General features: G+C 42.5%; 1 protein-coding gene across 11 annotated transcripts in view; it reads left to right on the top strand.

Annotated features, from left to right (window-relative positions):
- LIMCH1 (LIM and calponin homology domains 1) overlaps nucleotides 1–21,507 on the top strand; it is a 341,447-nt gene that overhangs the window by 264,582 nt on the left and 55,358 nt on the right. For 6 of the 11 annotated variants that reach the window (XM_004268318.3, XM_033425519.2, XM_033425520.2 and 3 more), the window contains 5 exons: nucleotides 10,293–10,328; nucleotides 15,179–15,305; nucleotides 16,761–16,918; nucleotides 17,113–17,521; nucleotides 20,605–20,823. In XM_004268318.3, coding sequence (XP_004268366.2) covers nucleotides 10,293–10,328; nucleotides 15,179–15,305; nucleotides 16,761–16,918; nucleotides 17,113–17,521; nucleotides 20,605–20,823 — 949 coding nt within the window. Of the gene's footprint in view, nucleotides 1–2,147; nucleotides 2,391–2,907; nucleotides 3,238–4,885; nucleotides 4,978–5,089; nucleotides 5,202–5,637; nucleotides 5,897–10,290; nucleotides 10,329–15,178; nucleotides 15,306–16,760; nucleotides 16,919–17,112; nucleotides 17,522–20,604; nucleotides 20,824–21,507 lie in introns of all 11 variants that reach the window. The other 5 variants (XM_033425525.2, XM_033425522.2, XM_033425528.2 and 2 more) reach the window with 2 other exon arrangements.

Here is a 21,507-nt window from a genome sequence, read left to right as displayed (position 1 = left end):
GCTGGTGTCAGAGACGGGCATTATTGGCATAAACAGACATGTGCTGTTGCTGATCAGGGAACAGCCACCTCTCAAGGTTGCTCCAGTCCATCCATAGCAGGCAGAAATCATAGTTATTCCTTAGCTATGAGCCCTTCTGTCTTCTTAGCACCTTTGAGATATGGGGGGAAAACGAGGCTGGCTGTTTCTTCCCTCACACCAACACGATCACCTAGACATCTGACGATGGAGATTTCCCATTAAAAAGTCCTCAAATATATAATATAACACACTTCTATGTGTTCTGTCATAGAAATTATTTTTAAGTGAGTTTCCTTCTCCCAACTTTTCTCCCATCTTCTTAATTAGGGAAAGGAAAGCTTAATGAAATGGAATTTGGCCAGCGATTTTTATCCTAAGAGGGATACGAATTCATTCAAGCCATCAGCCTGCTAAGTTTCAATGTACAGAGTTCATCATTCTTGTATTTTTCCTTACATCAAAATCAGAGATCGCATCTTTATTATTTAATTGCCATATTTTTGCCTATCACTTAAGAGGTTTGTAATCCATTGAACTAAGAATATAAATATCTAAACTGTGTTTTACACAATTAAAGTGGTTCTTTGGGCAGCGTCATTGAGATCAGTGAAGCAGTGAGTGTTTTCTATTGTTTGATTTAGGAAGCACCAGGTACAAAACACACGAAAGATCTCTGGACACAGAACAGGGATTTGAGCATAGAAGACCCGGCCCATTTTTTTATAGGACACATTCTAGCTTCGGGAGGCTCTTGGTCTTTGCAGTCCTTGTTGGCATGCCTTGTAACAAACCGTTCTCATAGGGCCTTGTGGGAGGGATCAGTTGTTGCCAGTGAAACAAAGACTTCTGGATAACTGAGTAGCATCAAGGCATATTGATGCGGATCAGCAACTTGAGTTAGGAAAAGGAGTAGCTTTTGTACCTCCCTTTTTTCCTTTCTCCTGCATGCAATTTTAATTCCTGATATTTCCAGCCCCATTTGTCTGTTGTCACCTGACTCTGTGTTTGGGGACACAGCCCATGATCTCTCTAGAGAGCTTCAAAGAACTGATGGAAAAAAGAGGGCTCCCTGGCGGCTCTGTGCTATGGCCTCCTTGATCCCCTTCCCCAAACTAAAAGCAAATAGAAAATTCTGTCGCCTTCCTATTTGCATAGGCTCTGTAAATACACCAAGTCATCCAGGTAACAAGAGAATGGTTTTCTGGCTTGGAAGATTTATTTTGAAAAAAAATGAATAGCCCTATTTATGTATATTTCTGAAATTTTCTATCTCAAGAAACATATTTAGTTAGAAACTGACTTTTAATGTGATATAATGTTTATGCACATAGATGCCACAACTTTGGTTTAAATTATGATATTGTCAACATTAGGCATCTAAAGTTCACTTCTTAGGAAAACAATTGAAAATATCAGATTTAGCATGAATAAAGGTGAACAGTTATTGACACAAGAAACAAATGGGTATTGCCTCTGTGGATCCAGGTAGAGAGGATGCCCTCTCTGTTCTTCAAGTTTACGTTAGCCAAACCTAATTAATGCTATCAGGAGGCAGAGACTGAGTTTGAACATCGAAAGTTTCTATTCAGCATTGACTTAATCATGCTTTCTGGCAGTATGAAGGTTTATGGTTGAGGTGTTCAATATGTGAACAATGTTCCAACTATCTCCAAACTAATTCTAGAATTTGGATCATGCAGAGCTCATTACTAACACTTTACTGCTGCAGTAAAAGACGTTCCAAGAAGGCTCAGGGATTCAATCAGAAAACTTGAATTCATTACAGTAACTTGAATAGTGTGGGAATTGGGCATCATTACTGTCAAACTGAAATCTCATTACCATTCTTAATAGTCTTTCAGCGAGCCCTGGCTTCTCTTCCTAAACTAAACTAGAGTCTGTCATCTGGTGGAAAAACTCTGTCTCTTTACAGTGTCAAAAGGGTAGCATAGACAAAAGTAATCAAGGCTGCAATTGATTCCATATTTTTGCGAAAGGGAGAGGTGCTTCCATCATTCCATTCTGTCTTCAGCCTCTGAATTTCCATGCTTGACATTCTGTTTGTCTGCTCCCCTTCCTGGAACCTGATTTTTCCAATAACGTGGGGGCCTGGATCAAATTGACAGAAACCAAGGCCAAACGGAAGAGGTGAAGTCGAGGGTGACCTGTATTGTGCGGGCTCAGGAGAGTGAATCTGCGGAAGAGGGGCTCAGGCAGGTGCCGGATCTTCACAAGGATGACCTGGCGCAGCGCAGAATTCAGGGCAGGCTTGGCCCTCACCGCGAGGCTCCGAGCTTTGTCACGGTCGCCAATATAACAGAAGCCGACCGGGAGACGTGGGAGAGGCTGAAAGTGTCAGGAAAGAAGAGGTGTGTCATGTTTTCCCCTGGATTTCTCCTAACAGTGGTATCATTTAACTTTGAAGGAATCACTTATCCTTCTATCATTTTTTATTTTCATGGCCAGAAAAAATGCCTCAAAACACAGAGCATATTCTGCATGCGTTGAAACTTGTTAATACTAAAAATTACAAGCCACAAGGACAGGAAACATCCTCTTTAATTCAACTGATTTATTGTGAATGCTTATTTTAATAGGCTTATTTACGTGTAAGGAATTTAAACTTGACTTTTAAATAATTTTAATTATTTCATTGTACCCAAGGTTTTCTTATGCCATCATTTATGATGTTAAGAAAGCTACAGAAACTTAAAGTGCTATTTACCTAGGCAAGACAATGATCGTTTCTTCATTTGATTGATTAATGGAAAAGCAATCCTGCTTTAGACATTGAAGTATATTTCATACATCCAGTAGTTTTTCAAAACTCTTCATTGATTTTACTCACCTTAGAAACCTTTGGAACTTATTTCCGGTTCTGACTAGGGATGGAGATGTGGAGCACACGTGTGCCCCTGAGCCTTCACCAGAAATTAAAGCAGAAACTGCCCTCCGTGATGACTTTGCCAGCCGCAAGGCAAGGGCTTATAAGAAAGCTTCCAGCCCTAGGCAAAAGTTCGTGCACTTCGGACCAGTGACAGAGATAGATCAGCAGACATGGAAGCGGCTCAGCATTGGCAGGGCTGGGCCGAAGGAGGATGCAGAGGAAGTCATCAGTCACAGCCGCAAGATTCAGACGTACTCTGTGTCCCCTGCCTTGGCGGCCATGTCCAGTTTACAGGAAGACCACAGGCTTAATCCACAAAATGACTGCAGGTACTTTTTGCCATTACATGTGCAAGGAGATCTGCATGGGAATCACTGCTGCTTTTAAAGAGTTTGCTGAAGCACATTAAAGAAACCGCCAGAGATGACGTAGTTTTAACAGCCTCTTTTGCTGGTTAGCAGAGAAGTAATGTCAGTAGATTTCCCCGCGGGGAAACGTGTGTGAAGTTAAATGACAGACATCCATTTTGATTCTGTTGTCACCAGAATCACTGCCTGGGAATGCCAATAATTTTGGCAAATGATTCATCTTCCCTTGGCTGCATTAAGCAGTATTTTATTTGTTGGCAATACTGAACAAACTAGATGGAATGTTTTAATGATACCCTTCATGTTTCTCCTAAAGATACATTGATAAAAATCTGGGTTATCTATGCCCTCCCTCTTTCTTATCCCACGAGGGAGAAAAAAATTGTGATTAGTGTCATTAAGTTTAGATTTTAGACATCTAAGTAGACACACAAAAAAGTAAACATCTCTCCCCCCACCCCAGCTCCCGCCCAGTTTTTAAAATTATATAACAGAACATGAGTAGAAAAAGACTCTTCTTTTGAGGGTTCCTGTGAGTCAGGAGTTTCCTTGAATGAATCAATCACCATCCAAATTTGTGAGGCGTCACCTGGGAAAAGACCTTGTAGAGCTGTCATCAGTCCTCATCCTCACTGGAGGCCTTCCAGCTGTGAACTCCCAAGCCCTCTGTTGGGGATTTGGTTCCACGGCTGGTCTTTCTTCCATTAAGCAGGTATAGGGCATTTCTAAAGTTCTGGATTCTCCGTGCGCTAGGTGTGCTTGGGGAAACTTAGAGATCAGAGTACACTCTGCACGCCCCCCCCTCCCCCGCTGTCTATGCAGGGCCCAGCAAACATTTATTTACTAAAAATTTGCTTTGCCATCTCCGTGTGAATTGCCTTCCTCCCCTCTGAGGTCCCAAACCGCTACCCACACGTCCTCTTTTGTCTTTAGCTGAAGATGGTACTTAAGGTGAGGGTTTCAGCCATTTTGGTAAGCTACTCAGTTTTCCTGGGTCTCTTCCAGGTATACATGTTATCAAAATTTGTTTGAGTTTCTGTTAAAAAATAAGAAGAAGAAGATTCTGGATTCTCCCAGGAAACTCCACTCCACCTGCATGGTGGGAGCAAAGCAGAGCCCTCCACGGCAGGAGGAAATGCTCAGGACAGTCTCCTCCATGCCTTGTTCGTGATATCCAAAGCACACAGTGGATGGTCCATGACATAGAGAGGGGTTTCTTTGGTTCCGTACTGTGGATGACACCCTAGAGGCTGTCAATAGAAATAACCCTGGTGCATCAGAAATGCCCTGCTGGGGTTTCAGAGGCTGATGGGGGTGGGGGGTGGAAGGGGTGAGACTAAGAAATTAGTAAGGAATGCATCCTTGAGTCCTTGACTACTAAGGGGCCATCACTCAGCCCCATGGTGGCAGAGTCAGGCTAGCCTTCTTTGACTTTCTCAGGCCCATATTCTATTATCTCATTCTGAATATGTCATCCTTACTAACCAGCTTCTGGAATAGCAACCGAACCTTCTCTCTTAACCTTTCAGTCTCAGTGACTTTCACTGTCTCCTTTCCTAACTCTTTTCCCTCTTCCCTCTTGCTGCCAATGCTACTTGATCATCAACAGAATAGTGACGTCTGGTGTAGATGACCGTTGTAAGAGGGTCTGCCGGCTGGCTGTGGTGCCGGAGTCCCAGGAAGAGCATAGCTGCAGTTTAGGTGAGTGCCCGAGGAGGACAGAGAAAGGTGAGGACGTGAAGGCTGACAGGTGGGCCCAAGGCCTCTGGTGGGAATCCTTTCCTAGTAGTAAAGCTGTCCCGTCTGGCTTTAGTTACCTGCAAACAGCTGCCGCAGGATGGCAAAGAAGCGACTGAAGGAGTTGTTCAAAGAGGTTCTGAGACGGTGCCAAAGGCTGAAAGATCCGAGGAGAGCGGCCAGCCACTGTGAGCGCCTCGCCCGCTTTCCAGGGTGCGCTGCCTCTGCTGTTTGTGGCTGCTGGGTCCCCCCAAACAGCTTAAAGCCACGGTATGCGCTTGATGACTGATGTGGCGTGGAGCCCCTTAAAGGAATGCGCCCATCCCAGGGTCAGAGCTCTGCTTTCAGTGTCCTTCCTGGATAGAGACTTTAGACCTTGCATGTGGTTGGGCGCTGGCCAAATTTCATTCTCAGGAATCAGGAACACCAGAAAGGGAAACCCATTCCCGTGTAAGTATCAGCTGCATGATGGAGGTCCACGGTATTAATCCTCAGTCGCTGTGTGCGCTGCTGCCTCTGTGATCACTGGCTTCTTCCGTCTTGAGTTAACGCCAAGCGAGTGATGCTACTGCAAACATCTTTAGCAGTAAGTGCCCTTTGACTGGCTGGACTGATGTGCCCTAGTTCATGTCCTCTGACCTCTGAATGGGAGGCCTCAGAGAGAGAAGAGAAGTCAGAGAAGATGACAGCTCCTGCCTGGAGTGGCAGTGGACTGAAAGGCCCAAGAAAATTGTATGAGTCACAAAAAGATGATGCGATGGCCAGGAGAACTGGGATATCTCTTAGACACCTTGGATCCAAGCTAAACCAGTTCCGTCCAGTTCCATCTGCAAAGCAACGCATTGTGGAGGGATCTGCCAAGGGTCCACCAATAAAAGATAAGAGTCAGAAGATCATCCTAAGCTGTTTTGACTTTGTTTCTCCAGTCTGAGCCTTGATACATGCTTTGAGTGTGTCATTAATGCTTTACGGTTTATCCGTGCCACTTACCTGCTATTGCTAGCAGAAATGACATGACCTAGTCTGCCAAGATGTGTTTTTCTTTTCTTGCATGTGAGCAGGTGTGGAAAGAATAGTTCAGTTGTGAATTGTCCTATTAAACATTCTTTCTGACTCTCATTTTGTGGGCAGCCTAAATGGGAAACTCTTTTATTTCTTCCTAGCTCACATAGGAGCCGTCGGGTAAAGGAGTTGAACTTCTTTCTGACCTACTTGATTTCATTCTGATTCCAGGAGGGTCTTCAGGTCCAAAGAAGATATATACTACTTACACAATTCGTTTAATTTAATTTTAACATTCGCAAATAGTGCTTTCTAGAGGTAGGATTTCCATTCCATGCTCTGACTTGATTTAAAATGAAGGTAGGGAATATGTTAAAAAGGTAATCAACAAGGACCTACTCTATAGCACAGGGAACTCAATATTCTGTAATAACCTAGATGGGAAAAGAATCTGAAAAAGAATGGGTATATGTATATGTATAACTGAATCACTTTGCTGTACACCTGAAACTAACACAGCGTTATAAATCAACTCTACTCCAATGTAAAATACAAATTTAAAAAAATAAAATGAAAGTAGGGAAATAGTAATCCAGGGGTTCATGGTCTGGTTTCAGGTCCTATATGTTGAAGCTTCTGTTGCTGTTTGGTAAGAGTGATAGACTTTTGTGAAAAGTGTGGTCTGCCTGATCAGTGCAGGGCAGAGGAGTACGAGTGTGTAGCATAATTAAAGCTCCGCTGTAAAACAGGAAGTGATGAAGTTCTGCTTCACAAAGGACCTTGATAGTAGTGGGACAGAGGGTAGAGTGGGGAGTAAAGAAAATCTTAAGTAATCCCCAAATTTTAAGATGAAGATCCTAGCCATCGTTACCATCTGGATTTAATGTATGTTTTACATTCTTCTGAATCATAATACTACCATAGGAGAGCCTTATTGTAACCCTGGTTTCAGGGGGCAGGAGTAGTAGCCGTGCTCCACTTTATAACTGTTACCCTTTCAAAGTGCCTCCGTTTCCTCCAGCGTACCTTCTCCTGGGAATTCACAGGTAGGTTGAATGGCTGTTGGCTCCAATTCACAAATGGGAAGCCTGATGTAGAGAGAAGTTACACCTGGATCACACCTGGATCCCAGCAGGTGAGGGCAGGTTAGTGAGAGAGGGACAGCCTTGCCCACCACGTTCACTCTCTCCCCAGATGCCCTGATGTGGTGCTGGACCCTGCATCCATGGGCTGCCGGAGAGCAGTTAGCATGAAAGGAGAGAAGGAAGTGAGGCCTATAGGCTGCCTACTAGAACATTCTAGGTGGCCCATTTACTCACTTCTCACACAGCCTTTGAGACTAAGCAGTTTCTTCTGTATTCTACAATAAGGAACCGAGGCCCTGGTCTCACACAGCTGGTAATCACAGATCCAAGATCCAAACCCACCGCTGTCTGAAGGGGGAGCCGCCGTTCCACGCCAGCGCATTACCTACCAGGCTACCAGAGGAAACTGTGGCGGTCTGACGACCTCCCTGTCACTTGTATCTGTCCGTCTATCTGTGATTCGGGAAGAGACCTCTTTATATTCACATGGACTGAATGGCTGGTTTGAGCATAAGGAGATGTAGTGAGATTAACTCTGTGACGTAATTGTGTGATTGAGCAAAGCACACACCTTGGGAATTCATGTTTCCTTTTAACAAGTATTTACTGAGTAATTACTATGTGTAAAACGCTGTGCTGGGTGCTGGGGGATAACCTTAAATGAGCAGTAAATCCATTTTTCCCTCTCACTTCAAATGAAGCTTATTCTAGTTCACAGTATTGCTAATCATTGACCCTGAAGTACTTTATTAGTGCTGAAAGTTACATAAACACAATCAATAGGGGAATAGAGTATTCTTTTTGTCTTTCTAAATACCGCCACCATCACAATTAAACTTTATTAATTGCTTTTTTTTTTTTGTAAGATGCTTATACCAACTGTAATTTGTCTGGCCAATTTTGTACTTGATAGTCTGTGGACTGACCTACTTTGCATTTTTTTTTAAAAAAAATCTCTTTGTTAGTGATTTTTTAAACTCATCTTTACTTTTCTATTTTCCATAGGACAACTGGGAAAATCATTTGAAGCCCAAACTCTAATTATCTTCTCCCTAACAGCAAAGGCAATTCTGATGAAATTTGTGCCCTCTTAAAGCTAATAAATTAGTCTGAGGGGAAATTTCTTAAACCCATATGTATGTAGTAAACAGATAAATGAAGGTCATCTTCAGAGACTGCACTATTCTTTTCAATTTCCAGAGCATCCAATACGTACTTATTGAGGGCCTAGTCTGGTCACTGTTCAGAGAACCCCAAAAGAAAAATCCCTACCATCATGAAGCTTATGTTGCAGTGTTCATCTATATTTGTTGGCAGAGCTGTCCACGAAATGCTGTTAAGTGTTTTGTGTAGAAGCGATTTAAATTTAAATATATCCTGCATGCAACAACATAGCTGAACCTCATAAAGGAAATGTGCTAAGGAAGCCAAACTCAGAAGAGTCCATGCTGTATAAGTCCATTTATATAGCACAAAACTCAACACTAATCTGTGGTTTGTGAAAATTCATCAGGGTGTGTGTGTATGGTCTGTGCACTTTCTATATGTATATCTTACTTCAGTAAAACATGAATTAAAATATTCCAATAGACACAGAAATACATACCAACTGTTCATTGATCATTCCTAGATTAGCCATCCATTAAGAATAACTTCTCTCCTCGTTTCCATAGATAATTTAGAAAACGCTATATTTGAATGTCTATTCTAGTAGGCCTGTTAATTAACTGGGAAACATTTTACCGGGGCTTCAGAATTAACACTGTTAATTCTGGGTAGAATTAACACTGATTATGCACTCTTTCTTGCTGTGAAGGAATCCATCTGCCTCCATGCAGTGATGGTTTTGGAAAATTGAGGGTATTAATTTAACCTTTAGCACCTTCTGAAACTACTCCCCAGAGAAACAGAAAATGGGTCTTACTTCTGGAAGAGAGACATTCACAAACACTTTCCTCTTCTTGATTTTGGCCATTCCAACAGAAACTTTGGGTTTTTAACTAGTGTCGTTGCCTTCGCTGTGCATGAAAATAATTATTAATGAATCAGACTGTTGTAGAATGACGAAGGTATCAGAGAGAAGGGTGTATGTGTGTGTCCACCCATGTGCTTTGGAGTGTTTTCTCTAAGATCATTGGAAGAGATCTTTAGAAATTACTCTTTTCCCTATAAATTGTTATAAACTGAACACAGGATCAGGTAATTTTTGCTGAAAACCCGCACATTTAATTTATTGGACTGAAAGCAGGACATTTTTTCTTTACTCAAAAAATTCTTTGTCCGCCATCAGAATGCATGAATGAACAGCCTTTCAGGGCATAGGTAAGAACCTTCTCTTAATATTCTCCTTTGCTGAAAGAGTCATTTGTGGGAGCTGCTTTTTTTAAATGTGCTTAAAATAGGCCCTCATAATGTTCTAGTTTTTATTTTCTAATTTGACCTTTATCTTTATCAGACGCATTAAAACTTAAAATGCCTATATTGAAGAAGGTACAACTTTGTAGATCTAAATAATCAGAAGAATATAAAAGATTGTTTTAAAAAAAAGTCATTATTTTTTAAGTTGTGGAGTATCGTCCACATCTGGCTTTGATTAAAGCTGCCAGTTTTCTAGGAATTGTGGTTTTTGTCAAATGCATGCGGAAGGCACTGATTGGGGTTCTGGTTGGAGTTCTGGTTTGCTTTCAGAAAACTGCAGAAACACTCTTTGATGTTATTTGTGCAAGTGCATTAACACATCAGGGAAAGGGTCAGTAAGTGTGTGCTTCTATGCTGGGTGTCCATTACAGCCCATTACTCTGCACAGAAAGGCAAAGAACAGTTCAGCTGTTTGTGAACCATCTTAATACATGTTTGGGTTTTTCTAAGCGCCTTCTCTAAACATTGTGGGTTGCACCTAAGCCTTTTTGTGTTTATATTGAACAGATTCTTTCTTTGTGGGTAGACGGGGATTTTTTTCATTTCTCCTCTGGGTTTTACTACACATTTTGCATTCTTCAGAAATGTCAAGACTTTGCTTTCATTTTCAGCAGTTAATGAATATTACTAATTGTCTAATGACACTTCTCTTCCAGTATGATCAGCAAAAAAGGTTTGGCACACATACATTTCACTTGTAGTTTTTATTTCCAGCGTGGTTACAGCATTAACCTTCGTCTTACCAATCCTCTAATTTTGTATTTGGTCTTATAGATACGGACCGAGAACTCCTGTGTCTGATGACGCAGAGTAAGTTGTCTTGTATTTGTAGGAATACATTAATTACTAGCCTAAACTGCATGCTTCCAGTACTCACCACTAATTGAAATGCAATTAATATAACAGTGGATTGAAGAGCTAACTGACTCTTCTCTGCAGCCTCAGAGAAGCACTTGAAGTTGGAATGCAGAACATACGTTCTGTGCAGGAGAGATGAATGAAAAAGCCACTGAAGCATGATCCTAATATGCAGCTGCTGCTTAAAAGTTTACTTTTTATAGACAGAGCATGTGCAAGTTGTTCTTGTTAGTGTTCGGACGTTGGAACCCCTTCTGAACCACGGAATTGTTAAAAGGCTTTTCTGTGCTTTGCATTGAATTCTTGATATGTAAAGACTTCGCCATGAAGTGGTCATTCTCGTAGCTACATTTTTTTTAAGCTAAGAAAGTAAATCCTAAGCCACGAATGATAGATTCAGAAGCCCAAGTTCCTCTCAGGTTGGAATAATATGAACTGTGGGCTGCTTGAGACCAAAACGTTGGGATTTCGTTCAAGTTCCGTGGCATAGTCGGGGGTCAAAATGTACAACATGACTTGGGCTGCCTCTCCTTGGTTTCCTCACCTCTCAGAGATGCATTTCCCATCCCCGGCCTAACATCCAAATTTGAAAAGAATCCACTCTCTCCCGTTTGTGACCACATTAACTCCATTTCAAAGATGGATTTCTCATAGACAGAGCATTCTGAAACTGATATCCAAGGCAGAAGTTTTCTTTGCAGAATGCTCAGGTTTAAGAAACATGATGAATATCTCATTCCAACAATAGCGGCCCACTAAGCCTGATGTCTGCCCTCCGGGAGAGGGATTTTGTGGCCTAGTGGGAATCTGGGCCATCATAAGAGTGGACCCTAGTATTCCCTCTGCCTGTCTTCCTGGCCTGATCCATAGTTTCAAGTCACCGAGTGAGGAATCTAAATAACAGTGTAGAACAGACAAACATCATTCCACCAATGACAACGAGATCAGGCCACAATTGACTGTTTTTGAATTGTGCTTTTTCCATGTTTGTGTTCAAGAGGTCAGCTTAGTCTGTACTTGTAGCTCGAAGCAGTCTGACTCGTGGGCCAAGTGTATCGGTTTCCGATGTGTGATGCACGATTGCTCTGTGGCCTGACACATGGAACATTCATGTCTCAAAACCAAATTCAGCCGGAGCTTGACTGACTGCATGAAGCTAAGTAGTCTACAAAATTGAGCCCTGGTTGTTGCTTTTAAAATCTACAGTGGCAGTATTTAACGTTCACTGAAAAGAGGGTTATATAAGATTGATAGGCAAAACACTTCTTTGATTCGGTTAGCAAAAACATTTTGATAGAATGGATTTACTCTTCATCATTGCAAAGCTGCTGTGCAATTTGCCTAATACAGATCTCTAAAAAACCCTAAAAACTGAAAGAAAAGAAGCTACATTCAAGAGCTTTTGAATTTTACCTGTACCTGAATATGAAACCTCACCCTCAGGAGAAGTTAATGATTTTTTTTTAAAAAAAATCATTTTTTTTAAATGATTTTTAAATCATTTAAAAATGATTTAAATGGGTGGGAGTGGGGACTCCTCTAAATTTACCAAAACAGCAGCCTTATGGGCCAGGGTGAGTATACAGAGCTTCTTTTCCAAAGGTCTTATCGAGGAACATCCAAAGGGCTGCATTTCTTTCTTGGAGTAGACATAATTTATATGAAACCGTGTGGGGAACAAAAAGAAAAGTTTATGTCAGGGTTTTGTTTTGTTTTAAACAGAAATTCATAACATGTTTTGTTCATTCCCCCACTATCTCCCTTTTTCAAAATCTTTAAGGACAACTATAGGCACAGACTCTATTTGTTCGTAATTGACACATTCTTAAAATGCAACCCAATCAAAAAAAGACGTGACCTTTAAGGAAAATGCAGGTCAGGGGCAGACCTACCACACAGGCAAACAGAAATTTCCACCTCCTGGCAAGCCACGAATGGCTCCCTGGATTTAGTTTCACCTTCTTGCCCTTTACTTCCACATGCCTCCTCTCCCAGCGGTCCCCTCCGAGGAGGCTGGACACTGTGAGAGCCAAAGGCCATTTTGTTCTTAATTCCCTTACCTTAGACTTGGGCCAGAAACAGTTTCCAGGCTCCCCTTGAGGTAATTTAATCCTGGCCCTCAGAAATGCCAACCTGTCACCGAGAGAGGCTCCTGGGCCCTGCAGCCAGGGGCCCGTGTCCCAGCAGCCCAAGGGCACGGCCTGTTGTGCTGAGAAGTATAGCCTTGGTGCAAGTCCATTTAACATTCTGGAACCTAGGCTTCTGCAGGGTCCCCCACCCCATCCCTAGACAGGTACTTCTTCGTTTTGGAGGCTGAGTCCAACCTCTGAATTAGGGAACATTTTCTGAATGGTGACTCAGCTCATTTTCTGTCTACTATTATCAGTTCTGAGCTTGCTTAGTTCGTTTTTTTCTGAAATGGTATAAAGATATCACTCATAGTTTTATTATTTCTTTTTTGGGCCAGTTGGCTGGTGTTTCTTTAAAAAAAAAAAAAAAAAAACTCTAGGAAAAAAATAGTACTTCCTGGTATGTGAGAAGGCAGGCAAGTGTTTCTCTTTTTATTTCACTAACAAGCTTTTGGCCACATTCGGGCTGAGGTAGTTAAAACTTCATGGTGGGAGCAGAGATAGGAACCCGGGACAGAAGAAGGCAGTTCTGAAGGCCTTGCTCCCATCCTCTCCATGCCGGTCGAGTGAGATAAACAATTCTCAAATCCTGGAGGAAGCTGCCATTTTCTTCCTGGGGTCCCAAAAGAAGTCCTTGCTCTATGGCCACCCACTGTGGCCTAAACCAAAATTCTGCCCTTTAAAAATTATAGATGGCAAAGCTGAAGGAAGGGACCTCCTTCCTCTCCCACAATCTGCCAACTATTTAGTAGATTACAAGAGAGTCCCGGCTCAGAGGAGTTTATATCTTCTAAGACCTTCACAAAGCCTGTAAATTGCCTTAAAAGATGAACTGACTGAATCAGACATATTTCAAGGTAAGACTTTTTTAAACTCTGAAAGGAAGAATGGGATGAGTTTTGGTCCCTTTCTGGAAAGCTTGTTGAAGGGAATTTTGATCCATGAAGTTTCAAAACCATGGGTTAGACTTTTCTACCTAACTCTGCAAATTCCTAAATCTTCCTTAAACCACATTAATAAACAGCATAAGCTAGGTGAAAAATCGCAGCCCCTCCTCTCTTCTGAGGGCTCCCGTTTACCTTTCAGGAAGGTACAGCTGCCACAATCAACACTGTCCCCTGAGTCTGTGGACAGCTCCTCACGTGGTGTGTCATGTCCATGCAAACAGAAGCCTCAGATCAAAGAACGTCCCTTGGCGCAGATTATTAGAATACTCTTGGGGAAAGCAGATTACAAGTGTAGCCTTCAGTGTTAGCTCTCTTAGGTCAGACTCAAATTGTTCAGCATCCAGAGAGAGGGAAGAGGCACCCACACATCCATGCAAGTTCATTTGGGCGGACCGAAATGAACGTGGGCAGCCATTGCTTTGGGGTCATCTTCTCCTTCCAGAGAGCTGCCTGCTGAGGAACCCACTAGCATCCGGTGATGCTGCTACTGTGCACTGTCTGGCCATGGGCATGCCTATTTTGGACATCACTGCTGATGTCTGGAACTAGTTGGCGTCTCAATGCATGGCTTTTCTTTTTCTTTGTGTTAAGCTGGCTTCAAAAATGGACTATCGGTCTTCTGTTCTTAAACAGCCCTCCACTCGATTTGAGTGTTCTATAACCCATTTGGTTCCCAGAGTTAGTCATTTCTTTGAGAGAAAAAAACGGGAAGATTTTGCTTTGGTTTTTATTTCTATTTTCATCTTGCTGCTTCAGCTTTCGTTGTAGCAAAGGTCTACATAAGCATCGCAGCAAAGGCCCTACGGTCTTGCCCAACATTTAATAAGCTCCTATAGAATATATCAATTATATGAACAGCCTAAAGGTTTTTAAAAATTGCTTTCCCAATGCTATTGCTTTTAAAAGAGTAGATTCAGAGGTATCCTGACAAAAATAAAGTGAAATCATGGTGAGAATTTTAGGATACAAAGTATATACTGATTTATATATTTTATCCTTTAATCTTACCATAAAATATTTTCTTGATTCCAAGGTGCCATCAACACACTATCAATTTACAGACAGTTTTACAGGACATAGAAATAAACCACATCAGACGTATATTTCATTAATACATAGCTGTTGGATGCAACCAAAATTCAGAAAATACAACAGGAAAAGGTGGTGCCTTAGACTTGAAGCTGTATGACATATTTTTTTTCTTTTTGAAAATGGAGAAATTGCCTCAGTTAACGGAGAAAGCATTTAAGCCAGCTCTTTACACAAAGAAGCATTTACTGCAATTAAGTTTCACTTCAGGGGACACCACTCTCCCTCGCTATCAATTCTCCCCAAGTTATACATTTTAACTCTCTTCATTTTACTTTCTAATACAAGTGAGACGAGCCCAGAGCTTCAAATACCTTTTTCTAGCCCTTTACTTTAAACATATATTGACCCCTACATATAAAATTAGATTGGCCTGATTCTGCCATCACTGAAGACAAAGATGGTCACATTTTTGCTTTTTGCCGCAAAAGGAGAAGAGGTGAGGCTGCTAGCATGCCCGCTGCTGCAGGCCGAGGGATGAACAGACTGCAAATCACGCTGCTGCCTTAAGCTGCGGAGGGAAGGGGGCAGTTTTTCCAAACGCGAGAGCGCCCCGCCGCGGCGGGACGTTGCAAATGCGCGGAGACTTGCGGAGCACTGATCCCTGTCCACCGTCGTCTGCTCTCTCCACACGCAGGAGCACGAGTATGTTCGACATGCGGTGTGAGGAGGAGTCCAAGGTGCAGCCGCACAGCAGGGCCCGCCAGGAGCAGCTGCAGCTGATAAACAACCAGCTGCGGGAAGAGGATGACAAATGGCAAGATGTGAGTGCCGTGCAGGGCCGTGGGCAGCGGGGAGACTGCTCTGCCCGCTGGGCTAGAGGCCCTTTGGAGCAGAAAATCAAGCGGGGCTGGAAAATCAGACTTGGGCTGGAAAGCCATGCAGAGGAAGGGCGCCCCTAGAGGGCTTCAAACGGTGACACAGTCCATGTGGGCATTAGGGAAAGTACCCTTGCTGAAGTTTGGCCACAAAAAAGAGGGGAGCAGAAGGGAGGCAACTGGCACGGGATGCAGAATTGAGGAGGGACTGTCTTTTGAGACTATATATTTAGAATCGATGATAATAATGATGATGACAATGATAACTGCCAACATCGAGAGCGTACCAGTAACAGGTACTATTCTAAGTACCTTGCATGTAATCATTCTTTAATCCTCTCAATAATTCAATGAGCTAGCAACTATGATGGTCCTCAGTTCTACAGATGAGTCCCAGAACAGCTAAGTAACTTGTCCAAAGTCACACAGCTAGTGAGCTAGAGAGCCAGGATTGTAACCAGTAAGGAAGGCTCCAGGGCCTGACGGGGGCCTTGGGATCATCTGTGTGCTAAGAGCAAAGAGCCAGGGCAGGGGAGAAGCCTAAAGATAGGGATGAGAGGAGGAAGAGTGGATTACTTCATCCTCACAGAGCCCTCTGAGGTGGCTACTGCAGATTTGCCTCTACCTTTAGTCAAAAAAGTTAACTTTTCTAAAGTTGATTAAATGTGGTAATAATTAATGTCTGTGCACTACCTCATTTAACCCTCACAACAGGCTTGTAAGCGTAGGTATTATTATCATTTCTATTTTAGAGATGAGGAAACTGAGGTGCAGAGAGGCTAAGGAACGTGCCTGAGATTCCAAAGCGTGGAAGAGATAGAGCTAGGATTGTTTCTCACAGCCGCACTCCCACCCGTCCGACTCCAGAATCCTAAGTCCTCAACATTATGCTCTAACTGCCCATAGGATTTGTGGTGAGGTTCTTGAAAGGATCAGATGACTTAATACGTACAGAATTGTTGGTTTTGTAAGACCCCAAAGCCAATTTTTTTTTCTGTCTTTTCTTCCTTCCCTGAGGGAATTGTAGGTCTGTGGTTAATTCCTACCATTCTGTTGTCAGCGAGTCCATTCACAATGCAGAGGTTGTAAATAGCAAGAAATGAAGTTTCTTACAATACCCTCTGAGGCAATACTTTAAAATTTGGCAACTGACATGGAATTTGATCACAAATTTTACATTACGGTGTTTAAATAAATGCGCTGCCCTGCTATGGATAATGTAGATATTTCTGAAGGGCTCCTGCCTTCGAGGTAGTCCTGTTCCAACCAGACTTACATTGGATGTACAGGAATGTCTTAGCCTGGCCGATAGTCAGTGCTTACTCAACCCTGAAGAGTAGAAATGGAATTATGTGCAAGCCTGAAGAAAAATGTTCTATCTCCCTCCCCCCACCCCTGCAGGACCTGGCTCGTTGGAAGAGCCGTAGAAGAAGTGCTTCTCAGGACTTAATCAAGAAAGAGGAAGAAAGGAAAAAAATGGAGAAGTTACTGGCTGGAGAGGATGGGATGAGTGAACGAAGGAAAAGCATCAAAACCTACAGGGAAATTGTCCAGGAAAAGTGGGTTCTTTCTGTGGTTGTTCTCGTTGTTGAATGTACAGTATTATCTAGATGTGCTTTTCCTAAAAATCGTTGGTTATCACCATGGCTCTGACACCAATATTATACTTTCCTTCAGCTCTACCAAGGTCTGCTTTGCAATTCCTGTGACTGTTGCCTTTGTTCTTGCTTCCCCTCCCATGCCCATCCTTTAGGGAGCGGAGAGAGAGGGAGTTGCATGAGGCATACAAGAATGCACGGTCCCAGGAGGAGGCGGAAAGGATCCTCCAACAGTACATCGAGAGGTTCACCATCAGCGAAGCTGTCCTTGAACGCTTGGAGATGCCAAAAATTCTGGAAAGAAGCCATTCAACAGAGCCAAACTTATCCTCCTTCCTGAATGACCCCAACCCCATGAAATACCTGCGGCAACAGTCACTGTCTCCACCCAAATTCACTGCCACCGTGGAAACCACCATCGCTCGTACCAGTGTACTGGATGCCAGCATGTCAGCAGGCAGTGGGTCTCCAAGCAAAACTGTCACTCCCAAAGCAGTGCCTATGCTGACACCCAAGCCTTACTCCCAGCCCAAAAACTCTCAAGAGGTCCTGAAGACCTTCAAGGTAGGATGAGTTCCTTAAGGGTAGAACCTAAACTGAACCCCAGGTAATCACTGGAAGGAAGCATCTTGCCTCAAGAAGATGCAATTGTTTTTATCAAACAAAAGCAAAATGTGTTAACATGTATGATTGTGAAGTTTATGTGTCTCTGAGATTTGGTTTGCAAATAGTTAAGGGATAGATGATTCCCCTCAATTCCTGTTTTTAATACTGATGGGCTTCCGTGAGATTGGTGGTTGAGTCATCTCCATGAGCAATGTCTGTTTCATAGTTGGATATGATGCCATGGTCTCTCTATAGTAGTCATAACAAACCCTAATTTAGCAGCACCCTAGGTATCTCCAGCTATCTGGAGGTATTGCAAATTCCTCAAAACAAAATTTTGGTTGCCTTTGGCTTAAATAGAAGTATATACAGCTACCTCTCTTTTAGGAAGAAACTACCATCATATCTAAAAAGTTGCTACAATACAAAAAAATAAGAATACAAGGAATACATGGGATGTACTTGGTTCTCAGATGAGACAGATTTTTTTAATTTTTTAAGTGGGAAGAAAGTATGTTGTTTTGGGGGATGGAGGGATTGCCAATGAATGTGTAAAGTGATGTACCAGAACCAAAGAATCGAAGACAGTCAAACGTCTTTTTTCTTCCTCAAATTCTAGTATTTTCCCTCACATCAGGAGGAAGTGCTCATCCTTTGTCTCAAGCTATGTTGACTATAAAGAAAAATCAGTTCTGATTGTCCCTGCACACCACATGGGTTCATAATAGAAGACAGGTGGAATTCATCAGTAGCAGACACGGACATGTGACTGTAAAGAAAGTTTGCTAAACTAAACTAATTGAGCAGTGGGATGCCATGTATCTTCCTATTGAATTTCAGAGGGAACCAAACCACACTTTCTGACTCTTGCTTAGATAACTCTGAATGTATCTTCAAAATCTGTGCCTTAGGCTTTGATGAAACAAAAGAAAAATGTCCTGGCTGTCTCATCTGGGTTGAATTGAGATGTTTATCCCTCGAAGGGCAGGGACTGTGTCCTTGTTGTTCATAGCTTCATCCTGAGTGCCTGGCATAGGTGCCTAGGCACTCAGCAACTGTTTATTGAATAAACACACTAAGTTTTTCCTGAGAAGATGAGCTGCTCATCATGCAGACTCGTGCACACACAGATATACACATGATCGTATGTGCTCGGCAGGCCACCTAAGCACCTCAGCAGCTGTCCTTCACCTAGGGCCCACGGTGATGCACTGTCTGCGATTTCATGAAGGAAGGTTTGATGTTGAGGTGGCCCAGCACAGGGATAGGGAATACATTTATTTAAGTTGGTATCCAAGGCAGCTGATCAATTAATCCAGATGTCCACTTCCTATCCTTAATATAAACAGCACAGTGTGATCATTTCAACAGAAGAATTAGGATAGATGACTTCATGGCAAGACTTTGGCCCTGAGAAAAGCCAGTCCCTTGCCATTGTGGCAAGACAGTGTGGAGGCCTCAGGAGAGGTGGATTGAGGAACTGGATAGAGATCCTTTCAGAGCTGGGGCTCACCAGTGAGCCCTCAACTCATCATAGGTCTTCATGGCTGTCAACCCTGTTCACAGCCCCACCATTGAGTGGGTGGACCCACTTGTATGGTAGTATGTAAATGGAACAGTTGTTGCCAGATAATGCCAGAACTGAAGCTAAGGGGGGGTGTGATTGTGTGTGTGTGTGTGTGCGTGTGCGTGTGTGTGTGTGTTGTGGGGAGGAGGTGGGCACAGGAGACAGGGAATACAGGCTCAGTTTCTTAGTACAGTAGATTTAAGAGTAAAGGAAGAGCAAGTAAAAGGTTTAAGGCAGTGTTTTCGAACTGAGAGTTGCCACCTGTTGCTAGGTTATGAAATCAATTTAGTGGTTTGGAATCAGCATTCTTTTTTAAAAAAAAAAAAGGGAGGTAGAATAGAATACAATGTTTAAAAAACAGCCTAGTGCATCACACATAAAAAAAGATAAATATTATTTTGCAAAACTTCGTTTCAGTTATCTTTACATGTGTGCGTTCAGTTGTGATTTCAACTTCATGGATCACAGACAATAGATATACAAGCCACTGACTTAGGGTAAATAACTATAACTAGCATCTGCCCTTCTGTTAGTCCTTTTAAAAGATTTTAGAAGGTTTACTAAGAACAATAGCTAATATGTACATACTTACAATGTGTCAGATACTGTTCTAAATCCTGTGCATATATTAATCCATAAAATCACCATAACAGCATCATTAAGGAATACTATTATCATAAAGGTGAGGAAACCGAGGTTGAAGATTACATGGCTGTTAAGCAATAGAGCCAGGGCTCACTCTGAGGCCGTCTCACTGCAGAGCTTCTTTTCAGGACTACGCTACATACTGTCAGACCTTAAGACAGAGATTTCTAGATGCCTTTTAATAAGCCAGGCTAACCACTGTCACTCCTTCTTTCTCGCTCCCACCACCCTCCCTAGACATGGGTGCAAAACAAAAATATCTTAATATGCATGTCCTCTTTTTCTTGAAGAAACTGGGATGGTCCGGTTAACTAGAAATAGGGATTTACTGTCACATAGCATAGCACCGGGTTCCCTGCCCTCCATGATAGCTTCCAAAAAGTACCCATTGCTCCTGACCATGACAGGATAACCTGTGACATATTCCTGATCTAAGATGAGCTCCACCTAATTTAATATGCTAATCAGAAAAAAAAAAGTCTCAAAGTTGTGGATTAGCAGTCAGAAAGTAAATGAAAGATTACTGGAACCCAGATATGCCCTTGATTTTCTATACTGCAAAATAAAAGCAGACCCACAGTAAGGTGAACATGAAATGTATTCTAACGTGAAGCAGCCTGAGAAGGCAGACCACCTTTTAAAGAAGCCTTCAAAGATGGCATTTAGAGGAGCCCTAGTTTCTAGAACTGACCGAAGCATATAAAAGACCTTATTCTTTGTTAGACCGTGATTATTAAATGCTAATGATTTAAGGTGATTCTGAACGTGTTATTTTGTTATAATCTTTTGCTGGGGAATAGCATGTTCTTGTTCATTCCGGTTTTTACAGGTAGATGGGAAAGTCACCATGAATGGAGAGACGGTTCACGTTGACGAGGAGGAGAAGGAAAGAGAGTGTCCCCCCGTGGCACTTGCCCCCTCGTTGACCAAATCCCAGATGTTTGAAGGTGTGGCCAGAGTGCATGGGTCCCCCATGGAGCTGAAACAAGACAACAGTAGCATTGAGATCAACATAAAGAAGCCAAGTTCTCTTCCCCAAGAGCTGACGGTAAGAAGCAAACTTTTTTTTTCCTCTTCGGGATAATTTCAATGTGAAATAATCTATTTAAAAAAAAATAAGTAGGTCTTGATAACGATCATGTCTTTCTAGGAAGGTGTATTGGTTTGCTAGGGCTGCCATAACGAAGTGACACAAACTGAGTGGCTTACACAACAGATATTAATTGTCTCATCGTCCTGCTGGCTGGAAGTCCAAAGTCAAGGTGTTGGCAGGGTTGGTTCCTTCTGGTGTCTATGAGGGAGAATCTGGTCCTGGCTTCTGGTGGTTTTCTGGCAGTCTTTGGAATTCTCTGCCTTGTAGATGCACCACCCTGATCTCTGCCTTGATGTTCACATGACACTCTCCCTGTGTGTTGTCTGTGTCCAAATCTCCCCTTTTTATAAGGACACAAGTCATACTGGATTAGGGACCTACTCCACTCCAGTATGACCTCGTCTTAATTTAATTACATCTGCAAAAATCCTGTTTCCAAATAAGGTCGCATTCTGAGGTAATTGAGTTTAGGACTTCCACATATAAATAGGGGGGAGGACACAGTTCAGCCCTAACAGAGGAATATAACAGAAGGTGTCATGTGTTACGAGTAAAAACCTTTTTCTTGTCCCCCTGCGATTGGTGTCTAGTGTTTTAGAAAAAGAAATAAATCTCTGAAATACCTTCATTTCTGTCTTT

This window comes from Orcinus orca, chromosome 4 (assembly GCF_937001465.1).
Source record: "Orcinus orca chromosome 4, mOrcOrc1.1, whole genome shotgun sequence".
Classification (NCBI taxonomy): domain Eukaryota; kingdom Metazoa; phylum Chordata; class Mammalia; order Artiodactyla; family Delphinidae; genus Orcinus; species Orcinus orca.
The sequence above is the reverse complement of the archived record's forward strand: the minus strand, read 5'-3'. Positions and strand labels throughout refer to the sequence as shown.